Consider the following 21,099-nt stretch of genomic DNA (forward strand, 5'->3'; position numbering starts at 1 on the left):
GCGTGCGTGCGTGCGTGCGTGTGTGTGCGGGCACATCTGTCTGTCTGTGTGTTTGTATGTCGTATTTCTGTTTATCTGTGTGTATTATGTGCATTAGTGAGGCCAAGCAAACATGCAGCATTAGTCTATCTTCACTCTGTGAAGGCCAATTTAGCCTGCTGAGCACCAGCTGGGTGGGAGAAATGCGTCTCGCTTCATCTCCATGCACAGAGGCAGAGCTCTACCACAGAACTAGAGTTAAATCACACAGTACAATCCCACAGTAAAGTCATCAGCGCTCATCTATCCATTTGTAACTCTGAGTGTGTACGAATGTAACCAAATGAACCCGTAACATTCATACACCCTAAGAGAGGTAGATTAACACTGAGGACTTTATCATGTATACTACCTTGTGGCGGTTTCTAGTACATGGGCAGACATTTTGAATGACACAAGTCCCCAGGAAGAAAGTGTATGGCATGAAGTCTAGCTGAACTGACAAGTGGAAACACTAGTACTCTAGCTAAAAGGAAAACAAAAACATCAGGTTATTAGTATTATCATCAATGATATAGTGATACATTTTTTTTCTTTTTCTTTTTAGGAAATTATTCCCACGTTTGTGGTTGGACGGAACGCAATAGTTTTGTGTCTGAGTCAAAGTCGACATCAGCATTACAGAGACAAAAAGAACAATATGGTAGGTTTTTTTTTTTTGTATTTATCCGCAGCCATCGGAGCGATGGAGGAAAATAAATCTGTCAAAACTTGATACTGTACGTAATACTTGTCATAATAAGTTAAAAAATAATTTAAACAACACATTTCAAATGAACCGTGAACAAAAAGCAAGTAAAAACCTGTTAACACAAAAAGGAAATCATTCTAAATCTACTTTTTTTCTTAAAAAAGAAAACAAAAAACTTTTTACAACATACTGAAAACAAAGAAAAATAAAATTAAGAAGAAGAAAGGAAATTGTATACAGGAAATGGTCATACACAGGATTTAGACATTGTATATAAAAGCTGAGACATTCAGCTCAGTGTTAGTGATCAGTGATACAAACTCTCTGAGGGAATATTTCATATATATTCAGTACACAATTATAGGATTGGGAGTACGGAACAAGAAAGAAAAAGAGAGAGCATAAAATACACAAGGAGGGGGAAAAAGCTGAATAGTCTCTATGGCTTTTTAGAGGCTTTTCTGGCCCAATAACCTTAAACAACAGTGTCGTCATTTGCTACCAATGCCTCACAAGTGGTCACTCTTTCAGGGCAGAGCTACAAAATAATAAGTTGCTAATGCTAACATCTCTGTGATGCTGCTACATAAACGACACTGAACGACTGTGGAGCTAAATATCACAGGCCTGGCGGAAATCCCATTGCCGTGTTCTAAGTGTGAGAGAGAGAGAGAGAGAGCGAGAGAGAGAGAGAGAGAGAGAGAGAGAGAGAGAGAGCGCAAGAAATTGAATAACAGAGCAAAATGCCTGATTCATACCTCGTCACATGACACAATAGCGTGCCAAAACTTGCAGAGGTACACGCTGACAGCTGGTAGCTCTGTACAGTCTGTACAGCTGTTACCTCTTTACAGTAAGTACAGACCTATTGTACAGCTCGTACATTAGGTTGCTATGCTGTGTGCGATGGAGGCTTCAGTGAGAGCGAGAAAGAAAGTCAAAGTGGAAGGAATAAAAAGCACTGCCCTGTCCATCTCTTAAAACTAGCCTCAATTCCTACCAAACTTTACCACAAGTGACAAACGCACGCACGCACGCACGCACGCACGCACGCACGCACGCACGCACGCACGCACGCACGCACGCACGCACGCACGCACACACACACACACGCACACACACACACAGCCACACACACAGCCACACACACAGCCACACACACACACACACACACACACACACACACACACACACACACACACACACACACACACACACACACACACACACACACACACACACACACACACACACACACACACACACACACACACACACGTCAACACTCATTTCATTTCACCCCGCACGTCATTCCTCTCCCTCTCCTCCTCCTCCTCAGTACGGCGCAAACTTCTGCCTCTCCGGCTTCTTCATGCCGTTGGCCGAGGAGATCTTGGCCGTGTAGGACGCCAGGGCGGCGGCGGCGGCCGCTGCGTGGGCGTGCGACGTCACAGGAACCATGGTGGGCTGCGCGACGCCGGCCCCCGACACCATGGGACCGCCCATGCCTGCCACGGCCGCGGCCATGGCCGCCGCGGAGCCCGGGCCGGCGGGGGGGCCGGCGGCGAGTGCCAGGTACGGGAAGGACTTCATTCCTTGCATTCCCAGCAGGCTGGACAGGGGCAGGGCGGCGTAGGAGGGATGGGCGCCCAGCATGGGCCCGGCGGCATGGTGGGAGTGGGGCAGCCCCGCGGCCGCGCCCATCGCTGCCAGGGCCGCGGAGGAGACAGAGGAGGGTGTGGAGGAGGAGCAGCAGGAGGAGGAGGAAGAGGAGGAGGAGGAGGAGGAGACAGCGGGGACGGGCTGGGAGAAGCTCATGGTCAGGTCAACGGGAGACAGCATGGAGGTGGACTGGGCGGTGGATTTGGCTGTCTCTAGACTGGAGGACGGAGGGACGGAGGGAGGGAGGGACGGAGGGAGGGAGGGAGGTGGACAGGGAGGGGGGGAGGTGGAGGGAGAGGGGTAAGGGGGAGGTTCGGATGGAGAAGGGTTAGAAGGTTAAATAAAAGACATGTTAAAGAAAGAAATCAAGACGTGAACCAAAACGGCAAAAACTCAAAGTAAACAAATGAAAAGGAGGATATTTGGAGAGTAAGAAAATAATAATAATAATAATAATAATTGTAATAATAATAATAATAATAATAATAATAATAATAATAATAATAATAATAGAAACATAAATCATAGCGGGGAGTTCAAAAACAAAATCATAAGAGAGGTGTGTTTCGCTGGAGGTTGCAACAGATTATTGTCGGGGGATCTGCTGTACAGATGGGGGGGGGGGGGGGGGGGGGTGTGCTATAAGTTGGGATGATGGCTCGGGAGGGGGCTTCGGGGAGGAAGGAACAAAACCGTGACAGAAGACGTTAGGAGATGAAGCTCCGTTTTGTGATGAGACTATATTATGAGATATTTCACTTTCCCAAAAACCTTTGGTCATGTTATCGTCTACTCAGGCGTATGTGAACACCCCAGACAGTTTTTAAGTTACTTGATTCAGTATTTAGATATTTGATATTCATTGTATCTGCCCCGCCCCCTTCCTATACAAACCCATTGTAACCTCAAACTCTATTTTAACCATGATAGATTCATCGAAAATACCCAACCTTTTTTCTGTTGACTGATACTGCCCTCCTGATACGTGAGGGAGCCGTTGTTTATCAGTTACTGTTTTAATTCATTTTTAATAATTATTTTGGAAAATAACCTCCTCCAGCGCCGCTTAAAAAATCAAAAATAATTATTAAAAATAAATGAAAACAGTAAATGAAAAACCACGCCCCGCTCACGTATTAGTAGGACAACAGAAATAAGGTCGATGAAAAGCTATCATGGTTAAAATGGAGTTTGAAGTTATAATGGGTTTGCAGCTAAGATGAATGTCAAAATATCTAATTAAATTACTAAATCAAGCAACTTAGAAACTGTCTGGGGTGTTCACAAAAGCCTGAGTAGACGAAAAAATTACCAAAACGTTTTTTGGAAAGTGAAATATCCCTTTAATAGTTCAAATCAAACACAGAACTTCCAGGAGAAAATACATTATTTGTAGGTCACGGCACCAAAATCTAGTTGCTGAACATAGCAGGATAGAAGTATATAACTGTATGGTTCAGGTGGGATTTCATGAATCTGACTTAATATTCAGAGTATATACTCTGTATATAGTCTATATTTAAAATATGTTCGCCTATGACTAGACCTGTCACAATTATTACATGATCGCCTAATGTCAATTATTTGAGATAATCGTATTTGTTTTTCCATAAATTTTCAAAAAGAATTCAAGCTGTTTTTACATTGTACATTTATTGGAACGCCTTTTTGTTAAAATTAAATGTGTCAGTAATTTATTTGTATATTTAAGTTATTTGTCATATCTGCCCTGTGCAATTTGTGATTATGAAGCCTTAACAAGCAAACAGAAATACAAATTGTAACGTTCCAATGTTCAATGCTGAAACACAATTAAATCGCTAATTGCAATTATTTGAGTGACAATGAATCGTCAACTTCAACTGTAATAGGGAAACCCCTACCTAAATGACATGCCTAGAATAGTGACACTAGGGTTCATGTGTCGTTATGTGTCGTTTCTGATTGCTCCGACCTTTGTGAGACCCCTGGGGGAAGCACGCGTTTCTAACAGCTTCCCTGACTGGGGAGAGGAGGTCGGCAGGTGCCAAGACGTTCATTAATCAACTGCATTTAAAAGCAAACCAGCTTGAGCTCAGAGTGATTTCCCACCCTTCATATCTGTCATACATCAGAGATGCAACAGCATGCAAAGGGTGGTTCCACTTGAAAATCAGAGCATGTTTTAATTTAATGATCAATTCGTTGATTGTGTCCTGGCTTGGATCAATGGAACTAACTTTAAAGTTCCTATATACAGTATCTATATATACCTATATACAGTATCACCATGAAAACAAACATAATTCTGCAATGGAAACATACAATAACAGTTTTATTATCATTAAAATGTTAAGTGTTTTGCCAATTATTTGGCTGCACTAGAAGATTCTAATGATGTATTGTCATGGATTTAAGCATAAGGTTTTGTTTTCTAGCAGAAGATTGTAGTGATACATAGTCCTGCTTACTGTAAGAGCAGATGAAGGGCTTGAAATGGGTGTAATATTGTTTTCCCCCACTACCAGGTTCTAGTAATATGGATTCTAATATGTACAGTATAATGGTACATGCTTTCAGTCTTTATTCTGTAACCTAACTGTTCTAGTGATGCTGTCAATCGTACTAGCACTAGCATCTACTAGCACTGATCAGAGCATTACAGTAAGCCTGCGTCACCCGATCATCTACTAGCACTGATCAGAGCATTACAGTAGGCCTGCGTCACCCGAATGTCTACTAGCACTAGCATCTACTAGCACTGATCAGAGCATTACAGTAGGCCTGCGTCACATCTACTAGCACTGATCAGAGCATTACAGTAGGCCTGCGTCACCCGATCATCTACTAGCACTGATCAGAGCATTACAGTAGGCCTGCGTCTACTAGCACTGATCAGAGCATTACAGTAGGCCTGCGTCTACTAGCACTGATCAGAGCATTACAGTAAGCCTGCGTCACCCGATCATCTACTAGCACTGATCAGAGCATTACAGTAGGCCTGCGTCACCCGATCATCTACTAGCACTAGCATCTACTAGCACTGATCAGAGCATTACAGTAGGCCTGCGTCACCCGATCATCTACTAGCACTAGCATCTACTAGCACTGATCAGAGCATTACAGTAGGCCTGCGTCACATCTACTAGCACTGATCAGAGCATTACAGTAGGCCTGCGTCACCCGATCATCTACTAGCACTGATCAGAGCATTACAGTAAGCCTGCGTCACCCGATCATCTACTAGCACTGATCAGAGCATTACAGTAGGCCTGCGTCTACTAGCACTGATCAGAGCATTACAGTAGGCCTGCGTCTACTAGCACTGATCAGAGCATTACAGTAAGCCTGCGTCACCCGATCATCTACTAGCACTGATCAGAGCATTACAGTAGGCCTGCGTCACCCGATCATCTACTAGCACTAGCATCTACTAGCACTGATCAGAGCATTACAGTAGGCCTGCGTCACCCGATCATCTACTAGCACTAGCATCTACTAGCACTGATCAGAGCATTACAGTAGGCCTGCGTCACATCTACTAGCACTGATCAGAGCATTACAGTAGGCCTGCGTCACCCGATCATCTACTAGCACTAGCATCTACTAGCACTGATCAGAGCATTACAGTAGGCCTGCGTCACCCGATCATCTACTAGCACTAGCATCTACTAGCACTGATCAGAGCATTACAGTAAGCCTGCGTCACCCGATCATCTACTAGCACTGATCAGAGCATTACAGTAGGCCTGTTACTAGCACTGATCAGAGCATTACAGTAGGCCTGTTACTAGCACTGATCAGAGCATTACAGTAGGCCTGTTACTAGCACTGATCAGAGCATTACAGTAGGCCTGCGTCACCCGATCACTGATCAGAGCATTACAGTAGGCCTGCGTCACCCGATCACTGATCAGAGCATTACAGTAGGCCTGTTACTAGCACTGATCAGAGCATTACAGTAGGCCTGCGTCACCCGATCACTGATCAGAGCATTACAGTAGGCCTGCGTCACCCGATCACTGATCAGAGCATTACAGTAGGCCTGCGTCACCTACTAGCACTGATCAGAGCATTACAGTAGGCCTGCGTCACCCGAATGTCAACGTTTGTACCATTTTTGTACGAGGTACAGTAACATTACTTTTGTGCTGTCCTAACCCACCGTCTAGCCACATGCCAATTTGACTTGCATTGTGGGTAATGACTAACAGCACAGCTGTGTTTGTAACACACACAGGTGTCAGTATCATAGACATGCAGTATCAACACACGCACGCACGCACGCACGCACGCACGCACGCACGCACGCACGCACGCACGCACGCACGCACGCACGCACAGAGGACTACAAATACAGTACATAGACATTATGCATATACTGTACAGATGTATTCACACAAACACACTTGTAGTCTTGTACATGTGCATAGCCACATGTACACACATATGCACGCACATATGCACGCACGCGCACGCACATATGCACGCACACACGCGCGCACGCACAAATGAAGTCTGGAGTTTTTTGGTTCATGCTGTTACAGTTGAGCAGTATCTGCTTGACAGTGCTACTGTAGCTTATGCTGCTAATTAGTTCAACGTTCCCATCCTTAATAAGAGAGAGGGCCATCCACTTTGAAGTGCTTTCATTTCATTACTTCACTAAAGTGTTTTTTTTATGCACTCAACTTACACTCACTTGCAACACAGCTTCAAAGGCAAGCTGAAGTGATATTTCCATGTATATAATATAATGTATTTTCTTTACACGTGACCCACAAGTTCATGAATAAAATGAATGCCACAGACGAAAAACAGTCCACACTATTTATCCATAATGTATACATGATAGATAAGGGGTCAGGACAACGAGGCCTTTTCGTGGAGGGGTCAGAATGACATTTGAACTTAGACTGTTTTTCGTCTGTGGTACTCTGGACACAGCCTATAGGCAACTATCTATCAGTACCAAAGTTATACTGTATACTCAAAGTGAACGTGACATATTGCTCTATTACTCTGTACATCAGTGGTTCACAAATACTTTCATTGTAGGGACCCTGGTTTGGTATGCATAATAAGGCCATGGACCAGGCTTTCATTTTAGGGACCCTGGTTTGGTTTGCATAATAAGGCCATGGACCAGGCTTTCATTTTAGGGACCCTGGTTTGGTTTGCATAATAAGGCCATGGACCAGGCTTTCATTTTAGGGACCCTGGTTTGGTTTGCATAATAAGGCCATGGACCAGGCTTTCATTTTAGGGACCCTGGTTTGGTATGCATAATAAGGCCATGGACCAGGCTTTCATTTTAGGGACCCTGGTTTGGTTTGCATAATAAGGCCATGGACCAGGCTTTCATTTTAGGGACCCTGGTTTGGTTTGCATAATAAGGCCATGGACCAGGCTTTCATTTTAGGGACCCTAGTTTGGTTTGCATAATAAGGCCATGGACCAGGCTTTCATTTTAGGGACCCTGGTTTGGTTTGCATAATAAGGCCATGGACCAGGCTTTCATTTTAGGGACCCTGGTTTGGTTTGCATAATAAGGCCATGGACCAGGCTTTCATTTTAGGGACCCTGGTTTGGTATGCATAATAAGGCCATGGACCAGGCTTTCATTTTAGGGACCCTGGTTTGGTTTGCATAATAAGGCCATGGACCAGGCTTTCATTTTAGGGACCCTGGTTTGGTATGCATAATAAGGCCATGGACCAGGCTTTCATTTTAGGGACCCTGGTTTGGTTTGCATAATAAGGCCATGGACCAGGCTTTCATTTTAGGGACCCTGGTTTGGTTTGCATAATAAGGCCATGGACCAGGCTTTCCAAATTATTTGGGACAGTCAGCACATCTGGAGGTGCAGTTATCTCACCTCCTTTACGGAAGAAAGTTTGGACATCGGACGGACAAGGAGCATGAATTGTGCTTTACAATCTGTTTCTACCATTGTCTGAGTTATAATCCTGTAATTGCCAACTTGGTGACCCAATGGACCCCCCTCTACCACTTCCCCCAATAACCCCCGGGGACCACACTTTGAGAACTATGATTTTCCTTCATATCTACGGCGTGCTTCCATGCGAAACATGGAGGAGAATGTCATTTACCAGTCCGGATTCAAAAAGGCCCACTCCACAGAAACTGCCCTGCTGGCAGTCACAGAAGCACTACATGCTGCCCAGGCTGCTTCCCACTCCGCAGTCCTGATTCTCCTAGACCTATCAGCAGCATTTGACACAGTGAACCACCAGCTGCTCCTAGACACCCTAGCGGATCTAGGCATCGGCGGGACGGCACTAAAGTGGTTCTCCTCTTACCTCACCGACCGGACCTACCAGGTCTCCTGGAAAGGTCTGTTATCATCCCCCCGAACCCTCCAAACTGGGGTCCCACAGGGATCTGTACTTGGTCCCCTCCTTTTCTCACTGTACACTAAATCCCTTGGCACTATCATCTCTGCTCACAATATATCCTATCACTGTTATGCCGATGACACACAACTGTTTCTATCCTTCCCCCCCTCTGCCACCCAGGTGGAAGAGCGCATCACTGCTTGCCTGGCTGACATCTCACAGTGGATGTCCTCCAACCACCTCAAGCTGAACCCAGACAAGACTGAGCTTCTCTTCTTCCCAGCTAAGTCCTGCCCGATGCGGGAGCTAACTATTTCCGTAGACAACGCCCTGGTAACGTCTGTCCCAACAGCCAGGAACCTTGGTGTTGTCCTGGACAGTCAGCTCTCGTTCAAAACTCACATCACAGCTGTCACTCGATCCTGTAGGTTCACGCTCTATAACATACGACGAATTAGACCGTTCCTCACCCAGGAATCATCCCAGCTCCTAATCCAGACAACAGTCCTGTCAAAACTTGACTATTGTAACTCTCTCCTTACTGGCCTACCGGCATGTGCACTGAAGCCTCTCCAACTGATCCAAAATGCCGCAGCTCGCTTGGTCTTCAACCAGCCAAAATTCTCACATGTCTCCCCCCTGCTCCGCTCCCTGCACTGGCTCCCGGTCGCTGCCCGCACAGAATACAAAACTCTGATGTTGGCATTTAAAGCAACCAAAGGTATGGCTCCCCCATATCTTGCCAGCATGATTGAACCCTACAAACCCTCCCGCGCACTCAGATCAGCCAACGCAGGGAAGCTGGAAGTACCCTCACTAAAAACGCCGGGACAACGCTCCACACGTCCCAAACTCTTCTCCCTTCTGGCCCCAAAACTGTGGAATGCACTTCCCGTTGCAATCAGAACTGCAGCATCACTCCCGATCTTCCGCCGTAGTCTGAAAACCCACCTTTTCAGACTCCATCATGGCCCATAGCACTTACCCTACCCCCCTTAGACAGCACTTCTTAGACTTATATAGCATTTGAAACAGACTCATAGCATGTCATGTAGACAGCACAATAAGTGCATTGTATGTAGTCATAGCACTTCATAGTATATAGTATATAGTAGTCATAGCACTTCATAGTATATATGTACAGCATAGTATAGCATATATGTGTAGTTTATATGTATAGTGTCATTATATAGATATGTTCTAGTTATAGTTTATATGTATAGTGTCATTATATAGATATGTTCTAGTCACGTTCTTAGCTTACGCATGTTTCGCGATAAATGCTTTTTACATATGTGATGTATTCCCATGCTTTTTGTTCTTGCTTATTGTAAGTCGCTCTGGATTAAGAGCGTCTGCTAAATGCCTAAATTGTAAATTGTAAATTGTAAATTGTATGTACTGTATGTAATTCCCCATTATTTGCTCCTCTGGTATGTTTTGAGAAGTTTATTGCTTTGTACTTTGGGCCTTTCAAGAAATTGAAACTAGGCCTTTCCTTTTTCCCCTCTACACAAAATCTCTTCACTAAACACAGCCAATTGACAAGCATTGCGACACATTGTGGGGTTTGTAAATTGGCTATTTCCGTGAAAAGCCTTGTGATACTAGCACTGCTTGGAGCCCTTAATTATTTTTATTTAATTGAATTTACTGACACCCTTTTTTTACTTATGAATTCAACCAAATGTGGTTCTCGACTAGGTTTTGCAGTGCTACTGTCTGCTCTGTCTGTCAGCTGATTAAAACAGTAATGGAGGTAGAGGTATTTGTCATGGATATGTCAGCGACACGGTGTCACCTTCTGCTCTGTCTGCTCTGTCTGTCAGCTGATTAAAACAGTAATGGAGGTAGAGGTATTTGTCATGGATATGTCAGCGACACGGTGTCACCTTCTGCTCTGTCTGTCAGCTGATTAAAACAGTAATGGAGGTAGAGGTATTTGTCATGGATATGTCAGCGACACGGTGTCACCTTCTGCTCTGTCTGTCAGCTGATTAAAACAGTAATGGAGGTAGAGGTATTTGTCATGGATATGTCAGCGACACGGTGTCACCTTCTGCTCTGTCTGCTCTGTCTGTCAGCTGATTAAAATTATTATTATTTTTTACTATTATTACGCTCTTATTTCTTTTTTATTTAACTGTGTACTATGTGTTTTCCCACCATCCCTATCCTGCCCTTTTCATGTCGCCCTAGACACTACTTCCCCCGCCACAGAAATCCCTCAAATCTCATATACCCAGCTCGTTCACCCAGTCACCACATTGTGTTGGAGGGAGGCCTTTGGAACTGCCACGCAGCTACCAAAGAGGAAATGCCTGAATTTATCTCAGCCCACGCCACCCTCAAGTCTCTGCATTTCCTTGCTCTAACCGAAACCTGGATTACCCCTGATAACACAGCTACCCCCGCCGCCCTCTCTGTTTCACACAAATTCACACACACCCCTCGCTCAACAGGTAGGGGGGGTGGTACAGGGATACTCATGTCCCCGAAATGGAATTTCCGTGTCTTAAATCTCTCTCACCTTTCTCTCACCACATGTGAATTTCATGCTATCTCAATATCACAACCAGTCCCCCTCACCCTCATTGTGCTCTATCGCCCCCCAGGAACCCTTGGGAACTTCCTGGAAGAACTAGACTCTCTGATCAGCTCGTTTCCGGAGGATGGCACCCCCCTGATTCTACTGGGTGACTTTAACCTACCTACGGCAGAGAAGTATCTTCCCGTTACGTCCCTCCTATCCTCGTTTGACCTCTCCCTTTCTCCCTCCCCTCCCACTCACAAGGCTGGTAATGTTTTGGACCTCGTGTTCTGCAGAGCCTGCTCCCCCTCCACACTCTCTGTTACTCCCTTAATTAGGTCTGACCACCACTTCATAACCTTCTCCCTCTCTCTCTCTACTCTCCCACCTAAACCTACTCACCCTCCGACCGTCACCACCCGACGCAATCTCAAGTCCCTAAACCCCTCCTCCCTCTCATCCTCTATTCTCTCCTCTCTACCCTCCCTAGAGTCCTTCCTCTCTCTCTCACCCGACCCCGCAACCACATCCTTCCTCTCCTCTATCTCATCTGCATTTGACCAACACTGCCCTCTCTCGACCAGGCCAGCTCGCTCATCCCCACCGGCCCCCTGGTTATCTGAAACCCTCAGATCTGAACGAACACCTCTCAGGGCAGCTGAAAGGAAGTGGCACAAGACAAAGCTACCAGATGATCTCTCCCACTTTCATTCACTCCTCTCTGCCTTCTCCCTCTCACTAACCACCGCTAAAACCTCCTTCTACCACACCAAAATCCAATCCTGCACTTCTAACCCAAGGAAACTCTTCTCCACTTTCTCCTCCCTCCTTAAACCCCCTCCCCCCACTCAACCCTCATCCCTCACCGCGGAGGCCTTTGCCAACTACTTCGAAAAGAAGGTTGATGATATCAGTAGCTCCTTTACCCCCCTCCCCCATAAAGAAGCACTCGACTCAACCAATGCTAACCATAACATACCATGCATGTCCTCCTTCTCTCCTCTATCCCCAGATGAGGTCCTGAAACTAGTCACATCCACTAGACCTACCACCTGTCCTCTCGACCCCGCCCCGTCTCCAATCTTCCAGACCATCGCACCTGACTTGCTCCCCTTCATCACTTCCATTATCAACACCTCAGTAACCTCAGGCTGCGTCCCATCTGCCTTCAAGTCAGCCAGGGTATCACCACTCCTCAAAAAACCAACTCTTGACCCCTCAGATGTCAAGAACTACAGACCGGTATCACTCCTTTCCTTTCTTTCCAAAACCCTTGAACGTGTTGTCTCTAACCAGCTTTCTCTCCATCTCTCAGAGAACAACCTGCTGGATCCCAACCAGTCAGGATTCAAGAAGGCACACTCCACGGAAACTGCACTCCTCGCAGTCACAGAAGCACTACATGCTGCCCAGGCTGCTTCCCACTCTGCAGTCCTGATTCTCCTAGACCTATCGGCGGCATTTGACACAGTGAACCACCAGCTGCTCCTAGGCACCCTAGCTGATCTAGGCATAGGCGGGACGGCGCTGAAGTGGTTCTCCTCCTACCTCTCTGACCGGACTTACCAGGTTTCTTGGAAAGGTTTGCTATCACCCCCCCGCACCCTCCAAACTGGGGTCCCACAGGGATCTGTACTTGGTCCCCTCCTCTTCTCACTGTACACTAAATCCCTTGGCACCATCATCTCTGCTCACAATATATCCTATCACTGCTATGCCGATGACACACAACTGTTTCTATCCTTCCCCCCCTCTGCCACCCAGGTAGAAGAGCGCATCACTGCATGCCTGGCTGACATCTCACAGTGGATGTCTTCCAACCACCTCAAGCTGAACCCAGATAAGACTGAGCTTCTGTTCTTCCCAGCTAAGTCCTGCCCTATGCGGGAGCTAACTATCTCCGTAGACAACGCCCTGGTAAAGTCTGTCCCGACAGCCAGGAACCTTGGTGTTGTCCTGGACAGTCAGCTCTCGTTCAAAACACACATCACAGCTGTCACTAGATCCTGTAGGTTTACACTCTACAACATACGACGAATTAGACCGTTCCTCACCCAGGAGTCAGCCCAGCTCCTAATCCAGACAACAGTCTTGTCAAAACTTGACTATTGCAACTCCCTCCTTACTGGCCTACCGGCATGTGCACTTAAGCCCCTCCAACTGATCCAAAATGCCGCAGAACGCTTGGTCTTCAACCAGCCAAAATTCTCACACGTCTCCCCCCTTCTCCGCTCGCTCCATTGGCTCCCGGTCGCTGCCCGCACAGAATACAAAACTCTGATGCTGGCATTCAAAGCAACCAAAGGCATGGCCCCCCCATATCTCACAAGTATGATCGTACCCTACAAACCCTCCCGCTCACTCAGATCAGCCAACGCAGGGAAGCTGGAGGTACCTTCACTAAAAACGCCGGGACAACGCTCCACACGTCCCAAACTCTTCTCCCTTCTGGCTCCAAAACTATGGAATGCACTTCCCATTGCAGTCAGAACTGCAGCCTCACTCCCAATCTTCCGCCGTAGTCTGAAAACCCACCTCTTCAGACTCCACCATGGCCCGTAGCACTTGCCCTAGCCTAGCCCCTTAGATAGCACATTATGTAGACTTAGATAGTATTTTAAACAGACTTATAGCTTGTTATGTAGACAGCTCTAGAATTGCACTTTATGTAGTCATAGCACTTTATAGTACACATGTATAATATATTACATAGTATAGTATGTATAGTTTACATAGATACTCCACTGTTACGTTCTTAGTTTACGCATGATTCATGATAACTACTTTTTATACATGTGATGTATGCCATGCTTTTTGTTTTTGCTTAATGTAAGTCGCTCTGGATTAAGAGCGTCTGCTAAATGCCTAAATTGTAAATTGTAAAACAGTGATGGAGGTAGAGGTATTTGTCATGGATATGTCAGCGACACGGTGTCACCTTCTGCTCTGTCTGCTCTGTCTGTCAGCTGATTAAAACAGTAATGGAGGTAGAGGTATTTGTCATGGATATGTCAGCGACACGGTGTCACCTTCTGCTCTGACATTTACCTATGAATACAGCTGACCTACTGGATCATTCATTTCCTTTCAGACGCTGACACGCGCACGCACGCACGCACGCACGCACGCACGCACGCACGCACGCACGCACGCACATGTGCATGTGTATGACTACCTGGACTACCTGTACTGTATGTTTGCGTGTATGTCTGCCAATGTATGTAATTGTTTGTATGCATACTGTATGTTTTTTATGTAATATACTGTATGTGAACAAGCCTTGCTGTATAATGTGCGTGCGTGCGTGCGTACGTGTGTGTGTGTGTGTGTGTGTGTGTGTGTGTGTGTGTGTGTGTGTGTGTGTGTGTGTGTGTGTGTGTGTGTGTGAGCGAGAGAGAGAGAGAGAGAGATTCTATGCCTGTAACAATTGGTGGTACGTAAAATATCAATTTCATCCCAAGTCAAATCGTGACTTTGCATATTCATGGCGTTTAGTTATAAAACTCTGTGGCTGGCTTCCATACCTCGCATATTATTGCTCACATAAAGAAGATGATTAAAATGGCAAGAGGAGATAAACTTGCACTCCTGAGTATCGACCTAAAATGAAAAGCTGAATATTTGATCTTTTAATAATCGTAATTGTATTTCAGCCAAGGAGCATTTTCTACGCATTGGAATACTACTACTAGTGTAACTGCTGCCCTCTTGCTTCAGCAAAACAACAGTTTAGTTTGAAGTTCCCTTGACGAGTGTCCCTCAGCACTGTGTCCCTCACTGTGTCCCTCAGCACTGTGTCCCTCAGCACTGTGTCCCTCACTGTGTCCCTCAGCACTGTGTCCCTCAGCACTGTGTCCCTCAGCACTGTGTCCCCTCAGCACTGTGTCCCTCAGCACTGTGTCCCTCAGCACTGTGTCCCTCAGCACTGTGTCCCTCAGCACTGTGTCCCTCACTGTGTCCCTCAGCACTGTGTCCCTCACTGTGTCCCTCAGCACTGTGTCCCTCAGCACTGTGTCCCTCAGCACTGTGTCTCTCAGCACTGTGTCCCTCACTGTGTCCCTCACTGTGTCCCTCAGCACTGTGTCCCTCACTGTGTCCCTCAGCACTGTGTCCCTCACTGTGTCCCTCAGCACTGTGTCCCTCAGCACTGTGTCCCTCAGCACTGTGTCCCTCACTGTGTCCCTCAGCACTGTGTCCCTCAGCACTGTGTCCCTCACTGTGTCCCTCAGCACTGTGTCCCTCAGCACTGTGTCCCTCACTGTGTCCCTCAGCACTGTGTCCCTCAGCACTGTGTCCCTCACTGTGTCCCTCAGCACTGTGTCCCTCACTGTGTCCCTCAGCACTGTGTCCCTCACTGTGTCCCCTCAGCACTGTGTCCCTCAGCACTGTGTCCCTCACTGTGTCCCTCAGCACTGTGTCCCTCACTGTGTCCCCTCAGCACTGTGTCCCTCAGCACTGTGTCCCTCACTGTGTCCCTCAGCACTGTGTCCCTCACTGTGTCCCTCAGCACTGTGTCCCTCAGCACTGTGTCCCTCACTGTGTCCCTCAGCACTGTGTCCCTCAGCACTGTGTCCCCTCAGCACTGTGTCCCTCAGCACTGTGTCCCTCAGCACTGTGTCCCTCAGCACTGTGTCCCTCAGCACTGTGTCCCTCACTGTGTCCCTCAGCACTGTGTCCCTCACTGTGTCCCTCAGCACTGTGTCCCTCAGCACTGTGTCCCTCAGCACTGTGTCTCTCAGCACTGTGTCCCTCACTGTGTCCCTCACTGTGTCCCTCAGCACTGTGTCCCTCACTGTGTCCCTCAGCACTGTGTCCCTCACTGTGTCCCTCAGCACCGTGTCCCTCACTGTGTCCCTCACTGTGTCCCTCAGCACTGTGTCCCTCAGCACTGTGTCCCTCACTGTGTCCCTCAGCACTGTGTCCCTCACTGTGTCCCTCAGCACTGTGTCCCTCAGCACTGTGTCCCTCAGCACTGTGTCCCTCACTGTGTCCCTCAGCACTGTGTCCCTCACTGTGTCCCTCAGCACTGTGTCCCTCAGCACTGTGTCCCTCAGCACTGTGTCCCTCAGCACTGTGTCCCTCAGCACTGTGTCCCTCAGCACTGTGTCCCTCAGCACTGTGTCCCTCAGCACCGTGTCCCTCACTGTGTCCCTCACTGTGTCCCTCAGCACTGTGTCCCTCAGCACTGTGTCCCTCACTGTGTCCCTCAGCACTGTGTCCCTCACTGTGTCCCTCAGCACTGTGTCCCTCAGCACTGTGTCCCTCAGCACTGTGTCCCTCACTGTGTCCCTCAGCACTGTGTCCCTCACTGTGTCCCTCAGCACTGTGTCCCTCAGCACTGTGTCCCTCAGCACTGTGTCCCTCAGCACTGTGTCCCTCACTGTGTCCCTCAGCACTGTGTCCCTCAGCCCTGTGTCCCTCAGCACTGTGTCCCTCAGCACTGTGTCCCTCAGCACTGTGTCCCTCACTGTGTCCCTCAGCACTGTGTCCCTCAGCACTGTGTCCCTCACTGTGTCCCTCAGCACTGTGTCCCTCACTGTGTCCCTCAGCACTGTGTCCCTCAGCACTGTGTCCCTCACTGTGTCCCTCAGCACTGTGTCCCTCAGCACTGTGTCCCTCACTGTGTCCCTCAGCACTGTGTCCCTCACTGTGTCCCTCACTGTGTCCCTCAGCACTGTGTCCCTCAGCACTGTGTCCCTCAGCACAGTGTCCCTCAGCACTGTGTCCCTCAGCACTGTGTCCCTCAGCACTGTGTCCCTCACTGTGTCCCTCAGCACTGTGTCCCTCACTGTGTCCCCTCAGCACTGTGTCCCTCACTGTGTCCCTCAGCACTGTGTCCCTCACTGTGTCCCCTCAGCACTGTGTCCCTCACTGTGTCCCTCAGCACTGTGTCCCTCAGCACTGTGTCCCTCAGCACAGTGTCCCTCAGCACTGTGTCCCTCAGCACTGTGTCCCTCAGCACTGTGTCCCTCACTGTGTCCCTCAGCACTGTGTCCCTCACTGTGTCCCTCAGCACTGTGTCCCTCAGCACTGTGTCCCTCAGCACTGTGTCCCTCAGCCCTGTGTCCCTCAGCACTGTGTCCCTCAGCACTGTGTCCCTCACTGTGTCCCTCACTGTGTCCCTCACTGTGTCCCTCACTGTGTCCCTCAGCACTGTGTCCCTCAGCACTGTGTCCCTCAGCACTGTGTCCCTCAGCACTGTGTCCCTCAGCACTGTGTCTCTCAGCACCGTGTCCCTCAGCACTGTGGCCCTCACTGTGTCCCTCACTGTGTCCCTCAGCACTGCCAGAGCCATTGTTTTCCTACAGTATGTGGAGATCGTCTCACTGTGTCCCTCACTGTGTCCCTCAGCACTGTGTCCCTCAGCACTGTGTCCCTCAGCACTGTGTCCCTCAGCACTGTGTCCCTCAGCACTGTGTCCCTCACTGTGTCCCTCAGCACTGTGTCCCTCAGCACTGTGTCCCTCACTGTGTCCCTCAGCACTGTGTCCCTCAGCACTGTGTCCCTCAGCACTGTGTCCCTCAGCACTGTGTCCCTCAGCACTGTGTCCCTCACTGTGTCCCTCAGCACTGTGTCCCTCACTGTGTCCCTCAGCACTGTGTCCCTCACTGTGTCCCTCAGCACTGTGTCCCTCACTGTGTCCCTCAGCACTGTGTCCCTCACTGTGTCCCTCAGCACTGTGTCCCTCACTGTGTCCCTCAGCACTGTGTCCCTCACTGTGTCCCTCAGCACTGTGTCCCTCACTGTGTCCCTCAGCACTGTGTCCCTCACTGTGTCCCTCAGCACTGTGTCCCTCAGCACTGTGTCCCTCAGCCCTGTGTCCCTCAGCACTGTGTCCCTCAGCACTGTGTCCCTCAGCACTGTGTCCCTCACTGTGTCCCTCAGCACTGTGTCCCTCAGCACTGTGTCCCTCACTGTGTCCCTCAGCACTGTGTCCCTCACTGTGTCCCTCAGCACTGTGTCCCTCAGCACTGTGTCCCTCACTGTGTCCCTCAGCACTGTGTCCCTCAGCACTGTGTCCCTCACTGTGTCCCTCAGCACTGTGTCCCTCACTGTGTCCCTCACTGTGTCCCTCAGCACTGTGTCCCTCAGCACTGTGTCCCTCAGCACAGTGTCCCTCAGCACTGTGTCCCTCAGCACTGTGTCCCTCAGCACTGTGTCCCTCACTGTGTCCCTCAGCACTGTGTCCCTCACTGTGTCCCCTCAGCACTGTGTCCCTCACTGTGTCCCTCAGCACTGTGTCCCTCACTGTGTCCCCTCAGCACTGTGTCCCTCACTGTGTCCCTCAGCACTGTGTCCCTCAGCACTGTGTCCCTCAGCACAGTGTCCCTCAGCACTGTGTCCCTCAGCACTGTGTCCCTCAGCACTGTGTCCCTCACTGTGTCCCTCAGCACTGTGTCCCTCAGCACTGTGTCCCTCACTGTGTCCCTCAGCACTGTGTCCCTCAGCACTGTGTCCCTCACTGTGTCCCTCAGCACTGTGTCCCTCAGCACTGTGTCCCTCAGCCCTGTGTCCCTCAGCACTGTGTCCCTCAGCACTGTGTCCCTCACTGTGTCCCTCACTGTGTCCCTCACTGTGTCCCTCACTGTGTCCCTCAGCACTGTGTCCCTCAGCACTGTGTCCCTCAGCACTGTGTCCCTCAGCACTGTGTCCCTCAGCACTGTGTCTCTCAGCACCGTGTCCCTCAGCACTGTGGCCCTCACTGTGTCCCTCACTGTGTCCCTCAGCACTGCCAGAGCCATTGTTTTCCTACAGTATGTGGAGATCGTCTCACTGTATCTCCTACCCCTCAGTGATGTACAGTATGTGGAGATCGTCTCACTGTATCTCCTACCCCTCAGTGATGTACAGTATGTGGAGATCGTCTCACTGTATCTCCTACCCCTCAGTGATGTACAGTATGTGGAGATCGTCTCACTGTATCTCCTACCCCTCAGTGATGTACAGTATGTGGAGATCGTCTCACTGTATCTCCTACCCCTCAGTGATGTACAGTATGTGGAGATCGTCTCACTGTATCTCCTACCCCTCAGTGATGTACAGTATGTGGAGATCGTCTCACTGTATCTCCTACCCCTCAGTGATGTACAGAAGTGCTTCTCAAATGGGGTTTTTTTCTTCTTTTTTTCCCCTTTTTTTATGTCAAGGACCCCCGAAATGAATTATGTATTTGGCCACGGACCCCCGCCTACAAGATGTTAACATGTTTGAATTTAGATGTAGCAGATCTACAAGCTAACAAGGGCTCGCATCGCGTTGTGAGCTTGTATGTAGATCATCAAATAGCTGGTGTATATAGGATTAAAGTGGTTAAACTTATTTCAATGCTACATTAACTAAATTCGCTGGGGACCCAGTGGACCCTAACCACCCCCTCCAAGGACCCATGGGGGTCCACGGACCCGGCTTTGAGAACCATTGATGTACAGCTAACAGGTCCAAGAAATTGAACTTCGACCTCCCTTTTGCACTGACCTTTCAACGCAGCGCTTGGTAATGAGACGGGCAGTGAGAGATAAATGGCAGAGTAACGTATTTATGCATCCCCAAATTACCATAATCTCACAGCCAGTGTTACATTGGTCATTGCTAGTACCCCGTCATCCACCCAAGGAAGCACTCTGAGCCCCCCACCACACGTATAAAAGGTACCTTTTGGCCAAAAAGGGATTATTTTTCCACCGAAAAAATAAATACTTTTAGTTTTCACCTTCAGGGAGTGTAACCACCTCGGCTTCGCCTCGGTGGTTAAACTCCCTATCGGTGAATAATCTCCCGACAATGACCACCTAGCCAGATATTATCCCTTACTTACTCCACTGCGCCCTCTACCGATATTGCCAAGAGAAAACCCTCATACAGAATATTTTTCCTCCGATGAAATTAAATCCCTTTCTGGCCAAAAAGTACCGTTTATACATGTGGTGGGGGGGCTCAGAGTGCTTCCACTAAGGAAAGTAGGCTTTCTAATGACACAACCCGCCTTTGTATTGTTGAGAAGCAAAAACGTTCTTTTTATTTACGCTAAAGATGAGAGGCTGGTCTGCATTTATGCTGCGAGCCCCGGAAGTCACCGGTAACATAGCTCTAAAGGCAACGGCATTAGAGCTATGGACCAGAGCTATCCCCGGCCTAAACAATTGACGCAAAGCTGAATATCTATTTAGATCCGTGAAAATAAATGATTTTGAAATGAACGGTCACCGCTTGTTACTACTCAACGTCCTTCAGTTCTTTTATTTCCCTGAGTGAGGCCTTTCGGGCAGACATAAAGCAGTTTGCAGCCCAGGTACATTGCCTACTTTTCTATTTAGGTACCATCAAATGTGTTATGTCATGTGAGCTTTATTCTTTGATGTGTAAGCCCTCATTTATTATGCAATGCATTGTGAGCATGTTCTATGTGGCTATTGTTGGTGCGGAGCACTGTCGTGCAGTTGAGTATAAATCAGAATGTACTCGTTCCGGCTGGCAGAAGGTAGAAGTGGCCGTCTGAAAAGTGGTTCCATTTGTATTACAATATGCCAACATCATACAGGTGAATGTCAGTAATGTGCTCGAAGCTGCCTTTTGAACCCCGAAATTGGCTGCTCAATTCTGCCAAAGAGTGTCAATTTAATTCTGAAATTCTAATAAATAGACATGTAAGTACTTCTTGCTGGTTTCAATAGTACTAGTTTAATGCTATATAGCTGAGTAACTGGGTAGTTTAGAGTATATGAAACCTTTTGGACACTAATCAATCAGAACATTTGAAGCTACTGAGCCAATAGTTACTTAATGATGTGCTTTTCATGGTGAAAGAATGTCACAGTTATTGCTGTATACTATTGTGCACA

At 48.2% G+C, this 21,099-nt stretch overlaps 1 protein-coding gene across 1 annotated transcript in view; it reads right to left on the reverse strand.

Annotated features, from left to right (window-relative positions):
* Positions 1-21,099, reverse strand: part of LOC306929268 (poly(rC)-binding protein 4-like) — a gene marked incomplete at its 5' end in the record, with an annotated part of 82,462 nt that continues 61,363 nt past the window's right edge. Inside the window, one exon of the mRNA XM_079509710.1 lies at positions 1-2,609. Within this exon, the coding sequence (XP_079365836.1) occupies positions 2,066-2,609 (544 nt within the window). The 3' untranslated portion in view covers positions 1-2,065. The remainder of the gene's footprint in view (positions 2,610-21,099) is intronic.

The sequence above is a fragment of the Electrona antarctica genome (assembly GCF_951216825.1).
Source record: "Electrona antarctica genome assembly, chromosome: 9".
NCBI lineage: Eukaryota > Metazoa > Chordata > Actinopteri > Myctophiformes > Myctophidae > Electrona > Electrona antarctica.